The 11,598-nt window shown below is 35.2% G+C and overlaps 1 protein-coding gene across 1 annotated transcript; it reads right to left on the reverse strand.

Annotated features, from left to right (window-relative positions):
- Positions 1–1,507: 1,507 nt before the first annotated feature.
- LOC110466135 (AP-5 complex subunit mu-1-like) lies at positions 1,508–11,579 on the reverse strand (the record flags this gene model as incomplete). Its single annotated transcript, XM_021522465.1, has 7 exons — positions 1,508–4,385; positions 5,210–5,306; positions 6,609–6,730; positions 7,922–8,007; positions 9,198–9,298; positions 9,753–9,883; positions 11,390–11,579. Coding segments are annotated over 7 exons (843 nt in total), but the record flags the coding sequence as incomplete, so codon positions are not given.
- Positions 11,580–11,598: the final 19 nt, after the last annotated feature.

Raw genomic sequence — 11,598 nt, forward strand, 5'->3', positions numbered from 1 at the left:
ATACAATATTAGCAGATCACGAAAGTTTTTTTTTTTTTTTTTGAAAAGGGGGGGTTACGCCCATTACGCCCTCACCTGGACCCGCCCTTGCTTGCTGAAGCGTTTTAACAAATCTAACTCGTTTGACCTGTAACATTGATGATAAGGGAACATGTACAAACTTCTTGTCAACTTTGTAGCACTCCAGTTCTGCAAATTTCTGGACAAATATCATAGTCCTGACTTGTTGTTTCTTTCAGAAAAAAAGTTGCCGAAGTGGTTTAACAAATTTGACCCTAGTACATAAAGGTTAATGTCACTTTTTTCTGCAAATTTTGGATTACTCAATTCCAGTAATACACTGGCCTAATATCATGTCTCTACATCATTTAGTTCTTAAGAAGAAAATCATTAGTGTTTTTAACAAGTTTGCTCCCTGTGACCTTGAACATAAGTCAGAATTATTTCTTTTTGTAGAATGTGTAGCATTGAAAGTCAACAAGCCTCTGGCCATATATCATGATGGTAGACTTTCTGGTTCATAAGAAGCTGTTTGAAGCTTAATTTACATTATTTGACCTCAGTAACCTTGAAGTAGGTAATGAGCATTTTATATGCACACTTTCTTGAGCTCCATCACAGGAAGCTACTGGCCAAATAAATATCTAGACACAGCACCCTATGATTCTTAGAAAGCTCAAAATCCTGATGCCATTAGTCACTCCAGATTCGTGTCTGACTGATTTTTCTCGAAACATTTCCAATGTGGGAACTACCAGGAAACTCCAATGCATGCAAGAAATAGGGCATTTTATTGGCCCCCATTTTATTTAAGAGTCGGGTGGTCAACCCAATCCAATTAAATACGCTGCTAGGTGGACAAGGTGTAGTACTATTATAATGCTATTTGATTTGAAGTACAAGATAATTATCCTGACCAATGTGTGCTGAGGAACATCAAATAAAATTTTGACAAAATTTTCCCTTCCTATTCGCTACTCTCCAACTTATTGATTGGCATGGAGATTTGTTTAATTTCTACTAGATTTGAAATCTGACTTCCCTTAAAACGTACTGTGAAATCTCACATATAATGTGCCCCATGTTTCATTTGTCTTCTCACAGTCTACCAGAAACATACTTCAAGGTCCATATTTTCCTAAAAAAATCTTATTGGTTAAATCACGGAATTAGATTCCGTGGTTAAATACAATAACACACACCCACACTGAAACTGGTGACACCCGAGCTATGTTGTGATTCGAACCCATCACCCTGCATACCCTTCCGTACCCACACTCGGAGCAAAGCACCTAACTGATCTACCTACCCATAACTCATAGACGTTTGCTCTGCTACATGTACTTTGACACTATTGGTTAAGTATTATTTCAAGATTGCATGTTGCTTGCAATAAATGGATGAAAGGAAATCTTAGCAAGCCTTGCAATTGTAACACAGCAGGTAAATTTACCAGTTTGGTTCTCCTTGATAAGACAAAAAAATGTCCAACGATATATGAAGCCTTGTAAAAATATTTTATTTGTGAACACATATCAAATAGGTCATGATAATCAACAAATTACATTTATAAAACAGTTTTGTACATCCACGGAATATCTTATCTCGACAGTTTATGACCCCCTTCTTGACGTCTGTAGTTGAAGGAAGGTCCATGTATTCACAAATACCTAAACCTGTATCCAAGGAATGTATATTGCACTAAATGTGTTGGTGGTCTTCTTTTTTGATACTTGAGGAGCAAAATATAAAGAATTTTGACAAAGAATGATTTAAAACCAAATTTACAACTCTTTCACCGGTGCTGGACACACTATGATGTGTATTAGTGTGTCAAGCACCAGTGCATTCTCATTAGAATTTGACTTATAATAAGTTTTCCATTTAAATGTTGAATATTGATGGTTCTTAACTTGCTTTAGGGTATTCTCTATTGGCGATTCTTTACACAGTCACTTGTTCTTATCAGCATTCATTTCTGACTTGGTCTTTTGATGAAAATTAAAAATTGAAATTAACAGTTACAATTAGTACATCATATTTGGTTTTTCTAGCTGATCCAGATCCAGAAATTATGATTCCTGAAGAAAATAAAATCAATGTATCCTGGTTATTTCAAATAGGATTTTTTCTGGACATCCTAGAAATAGTAAAGAACACTCAACATAGCAAATAGTTACAAGTGGATCATTTAAACAAAATATCCTAATACTAGTTCAGAACCATCAACATAGAATATTCTAGTGCTAGGTAAGAACCATCAATATAGAATATTCCAGTGCTTATAAAGAACCATCAACTTAGAATATTCTAGTGCTAGGTAAGAACCATCAATATAGAATATTCAAGTGCTACACTGTAGGTAAGAACCATCAATATAGAATATTCTAGAGCTTTTTAAGAACCATTAACATAGAATAGTCAAGTGCTACACTGTAGGTAAGAACCATCAATATAGAATATTCTTGCTGTAGTACAGAACTGTAAACATAGAATATTATAGTGCTAGATCAGAACCATCAACATAGAAAATATGCTAGCACTAGTTAAGAACCATCAATATATACTATTCTAGTACTAGTTAAGAACCATCAACACAGAATATACCACGGTATTGTAAGTCAAGAAGGTAATGTCAATAAATGCAATATTTAATAATCATGGTAATAACCATCAACACAGAATATGAAATTTGACAGGTTTATCACTTTGGAGTCATCATTAATCTGAGTCATGAAGGGAATAAAGAATACAATTGGCAGCTTGGATGGTGGATTGGTTTGTTTGTGTTTTATGTCCTATTACATATAACAGTTATGGTCATTTAAGGACGTGCCAGGTTTTGGTGGTGGAGGACAGCCGGAGTACGTGTAGAAAAACCACCAACCAGCGGCACAACCCATTGGTGTAGGGCAAGCGATCGTAACAATAAGATATGCCTTTACCACTCAGCCACAGTGGCACTTGGTGGATTGGTGAATGTATACGTATATAGGACAACCTCATCAAAGTAACAATACATATATTTGGTCCCATACCCTTTTGAAACATATTACATGTATCCTGAATATGGTCATCACTCTAACATAAACAATTTCGTAGTTTACAACTTTCACACTCTAACATTTGAACTTCCTACCATCACTGAGCGTAATACAAACAACTGCCATTCTCTTGACGCAGTTTCAGAATAGTCTGATACATACGTAATTAATTTGTGTCCATGTCATGGTTCTAGTCTCTGAGTATTTACGTCTCTAACCAACTCCTTGCTTTACACCACAGTGTTACACTGTGATAACTAAGTTAACAGCTATCACTTCAATTCACAACATAATTCAACATACATATAATGCCCCTTGTTTCACTTTTTATCATGCAAACCAAATATTTCATGGTCCCCTTTTCCATTTTTTTCTGAACATTCTTTCACATGTCTCCCTTAATAGAGTGTCAAACTCTCTATAATGACAACACTACACTGAACAATACGTGGCAGTATAATTAACTGTACATGTACACAAGAGGAATATGGATCACTCTCAATCCTAAATAAATCTGTGTTTTTCTGGGAACAGATGACCTGGCAATATACCATTTCTACTTGCTATAAAGAATGCATTTTCCCCTTTCGACTTCACCTATGCTGTACTTGCAGTAAGCGTGCTATTGTCGATTTTAACTTTAGACTGTATAGATTGGAAACTTACATCTAACAGACGTACATGGTATCACCAACCCTCAGCTTGACCTCTATAAACTGGTTTTATATACATTGTATATCCATGAGGTAAGATGACCGTCATCTTACCTTGACCTCGAGTTACAAATGTCTATGTGGTTAACCCTTTCACCACTGTAGACAATAGTGGACGCAAGTCACCTAGGGGTGAAAGGGTTCAGATACCACAATTGACCTTGAATTCAACAGACAAGTTTTAGAAATGTCCTTGAGGAACCTTGACCCCTTTAAATGAGTTAAAAATGTTCATGTGGTTAAGATATCAACATTGACCTTGACCTTGCTGAATGAGTTAAAATTATCTATATATTTTAGATGTCATTGTTGACCTTGACTTCATAAGATGATACATTGACCTCTCTAAACAAATTATAAATGTCAACATGGTTCAGATGTCCTCGTTGACCTTGACGTCTTTAGATGAGACCTTGACCTCACTAGATGAGTTTTGAAACTCAACAAGTCTAAGTTGTCATCGCTGACCTTGACCTCTTTAGATGAGCTAATATTATATATGTCAATATAGTTCAGATGTCATCGTTGACCTTGACCTCGGCCAGTACAGAGTGGGGGACATTGCTGACCAGGGAGTCCCCAAGGTTGTTCCAGATTTTGTACTCCATTCCGGTCAAATACTCCTGCACTGAAAAAAGTATAACAAAATAATTTTGTAAACCAATATGAACAAAAGAATCCATTACTGCCTCTAACTTCAGATGAATTTCATTGAACTAAAAGATTTAAAGTAACTATATTAGGTACAGAAAATTTCTTTCTAAAGCTATAGATCAGGGCAACAAGAAGTCTTCTTTATGCAATATTTTTGTGCAAACAAATAACTTTTTGTTAAATATTAAACAACAGATGATTTCCCAAAGGAAAAAACCCTAATAAAAACAAGAAGACAATGTCATCGATATCTCCCGCTTGCAGTGTAAAAGTTATTAAAAACATGAAACGTAAAACAAAGGTCAAAATTAGCATATGCAATATGCATTCAGTAGAGCAACCCTAGATACACAATTGATGCAAGTATAATCAACATAGCCCTTGTAGTAGGCAAGATATAGATGAGAGCAATTCTTCTTAACCAGATGCATAGTTCAACGAACGGACGGACCCCATTTTTATATCCCCCTCCAACTGGTTGAGTGGGGGATAAAAACAATAGAACAAATGTCACTCTATCTCCCAATATTTCGGCCTTCTGGCCTTCTTCAAGGGCAAAAGTCAACAATTGTTTCAAGTAAACGTCCATCTTGCTTCTTCGGAGGTAGAAGAACTGACATACAAATGTATGATGTCACAATGACTCATTGAATCTATGACATCATGATAGCATGCCATCATTTAAAAAAAAATCACTTCTGGATCGACACAATTGAGTGTACTCTAAGATGTAATAATTTTTTTTATGTTTTGAAGCATTAGATATTTGAGTCTTTATTGTTTGTATGAGAACAGTACCTGTTGTTAGTTTAAACTTGACGTTGGGAGATACTTGTACAGACTTGGGATCAATCTGACATCCGGAATGAGTAAAATCTGGAATTTTGAAAAACAGCTGAAAAGAAAAAAAAAGTGTAAACATTTATATTACAATGATTATGAAACAAGTTATTTCAACTTGTATTAATCAGTCTTGCTGGCCCAGATGATTAGCGGGCAGAGGGTCTTAATGTGGGAGGAAACTGGAGTACCAGAAGACCAAGTGCTTGGGCAGGTGACCCTATAACGATCTTGGGCATAGAACCCCAGCCGCCTGGTGAAAGGCGAGTGCGTTACGCTGACCACATTTAGAACAATAAATATAATTTTTAATTCCTGTGTAATGTTAGACACAAATTTGAATTTTGGAGTTGGGATCAACCTATGTCAGTCCTTGACACAGAGTCTTAAAATATTTTATGGATATATATGTTTACCTTCATTTCTCGGGATTGAAAAGAGAATGATTTCTCTTCTTTAAAGGAAAGTGGTTTAATGCTTTCACTATTATTTTCCTACTACTCTGAATTCTATTTCCATATCAGCTATACATTTTTAGAGCATAAACTGATAGTTTTAAGGAGCATTTCTAAAGATAAGCCATATCTACACAGTTATTTTAAGAGCATATTTAAAAGTCCAACACAAATTTCCCCAAACTTGAGGAGTTTGGTGTGGTTTTATAGGGTTACACATCCTATTAACAGCTAAGGTAATTTAAGGTGTGCCACCATGTGTGTAATGTATTCACGTAGGTGTGTATCTGTGCTGGAGGTGGCACATTGATGTAAAAATACCTCCTTGAAATATTGACAAACTCGCGCTTACAACCACTTCAAAACAAAGATATTAATCAATCAAATAAAACAATACACTGTCTTTCATTAAATAATAAAATAGTAAAATATAACATTTGATATAGCGCCCTATCTAGCTAGAATAAGCCACTCAAAGCGCCTTACAATACATAGATATACAATTTATACAATAAGCATACAATTTTGAGGAATTTGCAGGAGCTGCCTTATCAGGCGCTAATTACTAGTCCTATGCCACCTTGCTAATATCTCCCTATGTGTGTATGCCTGCGTGTGTGCTGGAGATGTATTGTGTTCTGTTTGTAGTGGAACCGTGCTTCCAACGGCATCGTTTATAATGCCACCTCACTTGAATGCTACAACACAGATACCGCAACATCCACCCCAGACCATTTTATACACCACCTGGGTTGTTGGAGTTGTGTGAGCAAGAGAAAAACACTTCCTCTTAACATTCCATGCGTACGACGACTTCGGGGATCGAACCCCAGCTACCTGCATAGAAGGCCGAAGTGTTACCCACTTGATCATAAAAAACAAGAAAATAAAATAAATCTTACCTTAGCGTAGGAGTTCTGTCCCACACAGAAGGCGTCTTCGTGGGCCCCTGGTGTCTTACTGTCCGTGAAATGGACAGTAGCATCAAGACTTGTGGACAAGGACTTGCTGGGGAACCTCTGACCTATAAACATAAATACAAGGTAATAGTGTTATCCTTTCAAATAAAATCTGATCACAAAGAAAAACAAGACCATATTTATACATGAGTACCACTGCTAAAAACTGATTTTATGCTTTGGAAACTGTTCTTTCTGGAATGACTATAGCTTTTTGATAAATAATTTCTGAATAGGAAATCTGGATCCATATTCATGAAACCGTTCTCATGTTCAAGTAAGGACTTTGTGCTCAAGCCTAATTTCTTTTTCCGTTATAAATTCATAAAAAATGTTCTTTTTTAATGATTTGGAAAAACATTGAAGAGACTTAAAGTCGAAAACTGTTTCCAATATTTACATTTGACTTTTTGATCCTTTGACAAGATTAAAGCGAGTTACAAGAAAGTTGGTTTGAGCACAGAATCCATGCTTGAGCATGAGAACCGTTTCATGAATACGGGCCCAGGCCTTGTGGAACTTTAAAGAAAAAGAAAAAAAATGAAGCAAACAAAACAAAATCAACAATAATCTTTGAGAGTGAAAAATTCAACAGCAGTACATTTGGGCTCGTATTCATGAAACCATTCTCATGCTCAAGCATGGATTCTGTGCCTAAGCATTATTTCTTGTTCAAGTTATAAATTGATAAAAGAAATCCCATTTTGTCAATGATTCGGAAAAAAACTTATAGAGATGTAAAGCTGAATACTGTTTTCAATTTTTACATTGAACTTTTTTATCGTTTCATAAGATTTAAGTGATTCACAAGAAAGTTGGTTTGAGCACAGAATCTATATTTGAGCATGAGAACAGGAATTTAACTCTAGACTTCAGATCATTATACTATCGCTATTACCGACTGAGCTACCAAAATAAGCAAAAACATGATAGATCATACTTGATAATCTATATTTTTTCAGCATTTCTCATATGATATTCTAAGATATTTTCTACATATTTTTTATGACTGTTTTTGTAACGTAGTGTTTCTATCTTGTATGCTAACTTCCTGTCAAAAACCTGGGTTACTGTACATACAGTTACTCATGTTTTGTTTATAACTGATGATAATTTTGAAAAGTGCATCAGAATTGATGGTTTGTTACATTCAAGTACTAAATTGTGAATTATTAGACAATATATAGAAAATATTTTAAGGGAGAAAACTTGAGCACAAAACATGTCAAAATATAGTTTACACATCACCAACTTACCAACATTCCAGACGAGGATCCGCCGATCAGGGGAGACCATCACACTTCCCTGACTAGGTGTGGCGTCATATGTCCCAATTACACCTCTGAATCATAAGGTCATAGTTTAAATGCTATGTTCATAAATATATCACACCAGGGTGAGACAGGATGTATAGTCTGTTATATCATTAAAAGATAGGTTTGACGACTCATATTTTAGATGGCAAAAGTCCTGTCTAGTAAATTAATTTAATGTATTATGTGAACAAAATTCTTTACCATGCAAAAGTATCATTCACTTCAAATAAGGACTGAATGCCGTTTTTTCAATGTTCATGCCGGTGTAGAAGTCATTTCCTTCCCCACCTGAAAGTTTCCCCGGGGAAAAAATCAGCTAGCTAATTCTTTCCCTGGGGAAGAAATAGGCTAGCTGATTCTTTCCCCGGGGAAGAAGTGGCTGTTACACCGGTATGAATGCAAATTGGTTCATATTCCATGAAGCCTGTTATAATTACTTCTAAAGCTTGACTTATATCATTCAAGGCAAAAGGCGAAGCCTCAAAATGGCCCTGATCAAATTGCATTCATAACACTATGAGCGCAATTTCTACAGGTCATGCTTATAGAGGAACTTGCAGTGGAAATGTAAACATACTGTTATGTTTGCAATTTCGGTTCTAATGTGAATTAGTCAATTTAACATACAAAATGTATACCATTACCAAAACATTATCGTTCAACAAAACTTCTACAAAATTGTTAAAAAGTATGTCCTTCTAATCCAACTTGAAGTTGAATTGTGTTTTTTTTTGTAATTATGTGAAAAATTCAGAAGATTTTTTGTAAATACAAATTTCGTAATAGAAACATAAACATCAGGTTTTGGAAACGCAAGCTAGACCTCAAACTTAGTTGCAATATGGCACTTCTTGAATTACGTCATTTTAACTCTAAGGTTCATAGAAATTATCAAATTCAAACAGCATAACTTCTTAATTCATTGAATTTTATATATGCAATGTAAAAAATCATTTCTGTTGATTCAACAATTTGCAGATTTACCAAGTACACAAAAATTAAAGTTTGAGGCTCCATGTTTGTAACATAACAAGATGCTATACTACATTAGAGATATGACAAAGGTTTGGACTGAATATATTTTCTGTTATTTAAAGATATGGACCAAATTACCAGGTATCATCACTAGAAAAAAAGAAACTGTACAGTAGTAACAGTGAATAACATATGTGATGAATTGAGTCTCGACTGGTTGTGAATTTCTGATGGTACAAACCTATTGTGAAAAGGAATCTGTAGTTCGCAATACTCCAAGTTGTTTCTTACTCTTTCACTCATTTTTAACTTGACAGTCAATTTGGCAGTTTTTCCATCCATCTGAAGAAATAAAAAGTTAAATTTCTAACAGGTTATACAACTGACTTAATTTTGTTTTTTTATTTATATCTTTTTTAAATTCGAATAACCTGGTGCTAGCAAAATATACTGTATACCAGTGTCATATTAAATTTTCATCCCCCATAAAATACTCATCCGGATGACTGGGAAATATTTGCCGCACATTAAGTTTCATTTTTGTTTGCCCTATTTATCATGACAGTGAATTTAAGTATACAACATGCAACATATAGAAACAGCATGTTAGGGTGAGATTAACACTAGGAGAACATGGATTTTTTCGGAAAAGGGTGAATATTTGACTGGGCGAACATTTCCCGATCTACATTAACTGGTAGCTGTGCTAGACTAAACTGTGGGTTAAACTAGTATTTTCATGATGTTAATTTTCTTTGAATATACTCTGAGCATCGGTGTCGGTGTAAATTCTTACCCTCATCTCGTAAGAGCCTTTTATGGGTACCTCCTTCAAACAGGACACAGTGTAATGGCAGAGAATGAACATCTCAGTGGGGGGTATAAACCGTACACGACGGGGCGTGGCTCTCATGTCCGACGGATCATCTACAGAGAAAAAAACACAGGTCATCTAGCGACACAAAAGATATAGAATTATCTGCAGAGAGAGAGGACAGGTCATCTAGCGACACAAAAGATATAAAATTATCTGCAGAGAGAGAGGACGGGTCATCCAGAAAGTTAAACAATGCAGTAAGTACAAAACGTGTATGTTGTACAATGCAGTAGACATGTAGAAGTTACATGTATGTGTGTGTGTATATTACATGTATGTAGAAGGTATGTGTGCGGAAACAATCAACCAATAAAAATACAGATGTGAAGTTGGCAAGCTATTGTTATCACTTCAATCAGAACTTCTTTTTCTTAAATGCCTTTAAAGTGTTTTTATAGTATCATAAATCTGTTTATAATGAAAACTGGTGTATTAAAGGCATATCTAGCCTGCACCCTCCATTTGAGTTTTTTTACACTATTTTTCATGACAACAGTACTAGTATTGAGTATTGTAAGTGTAAGTATAAGCAGTTTAAGGGAGGTAACTCCTGAACAAATATTGACCAGTACTTGCCACCTGGCTCCAAAGGGTAGTTCTCTAATTAGAAAGAAGTTTTGTTTTTCTACAGTAAAATCTCTTAAACTACAGGTAAATAATGTGCACAAATTGTTGATATGGAAATTGGAAAAGGTCAAAACCCATATTGACACTCTTGAAGTAGTGACTTCTGGGATACTAGACAGTATTCACTAAGACTTTGTTTGATCAATTTCCATTTTATATTTGTCAATAATCATATGTTAAATCCAATTTTCAAATGCAATTTCCTAAAAAATAGGACATGTAGATATTTTTTTTGTATATTACCTGAAGGTTGTCACTTTATACTCAAGGAAATATTAAAAATTCCGATTTTTACATAACATGCTTATATAAACAGCTAAAGCTTCACGCAAGTAAGTTTAAGATAAACACGATAGATCTTCTGTGTAGTTGTTTAATTTTGGGAAGCTACTATTTCAACATTACCCTGATCAGAATTAGTTCATGGGGATTAAATGTTTGCACAACATGACCATGCAGGTAAAAATATTGTGCCCACCTGGGTACTTTTGCATGTCAATGATTTATTTTAAAATGTTTTGAATAAATAAAATAAAATGTGACATCGAATTGTTGTTTTATCATCTTTACTCTGCAGTCAACAGGTAAACAGGTGTAAAAAAAGGCATATCTAGGCCACACCCTCTGTTTGAGGTTCTAGTAGACTTTCTTACTTTTGCATCTGTAAATATATCTTAAGGGATATTATAATTCATGGTTATGATATTCGCTGGATTTTCAATTTCAATGCTATCATTGATGACCAAAAATATAACGAAATTAAACCCGGGCCACGCTAATATTATCAACTATACAGTATACATGGTTGACCCTCCTCTAAGAACAAATACATTTACCAAAATTCTCTTCCTATGGCAACAGAACCCTAGCCATCAAAACATTTTCCAAATTAAATTCCTACTTCGGTATAAATGGTGCCCGTGACCTACCCATGTTGATGGCTGTGGCATCAGCACTTTGAACACACGGGTGGATAATGAGATGGTCGAGGGGTAGATTGTTTCCCTCTGGAGTGTGAGAAACACTCAGTGTTATGTCTGGCTGTGCCCCCTCCAGCTCAGCTTTACAGGAGATGGATCCATACAGGTCCCAGACATCAGGAGTTCCCTCTTTGTTATACTGTAATACAACCAGATAG

This window comes from Mizuhopecten yessoensis, unplaced genomic scaffold (genome assembly GCF_002113885.1).
Source record: "Mizuhopecten yessoensis strain PY_sf001 unplaced genomic scaffold, ASM211388v2 scaffold11119, whole genome shotgun sequence".
In the NCBI taxonomy this organism is placed as follows: Eukaryota; Metazoa; Mollusca; class Bivalvia; order Pectinida; family Pectinidae; genus Mizuhopecten; species Mizuhopecten yessoensis.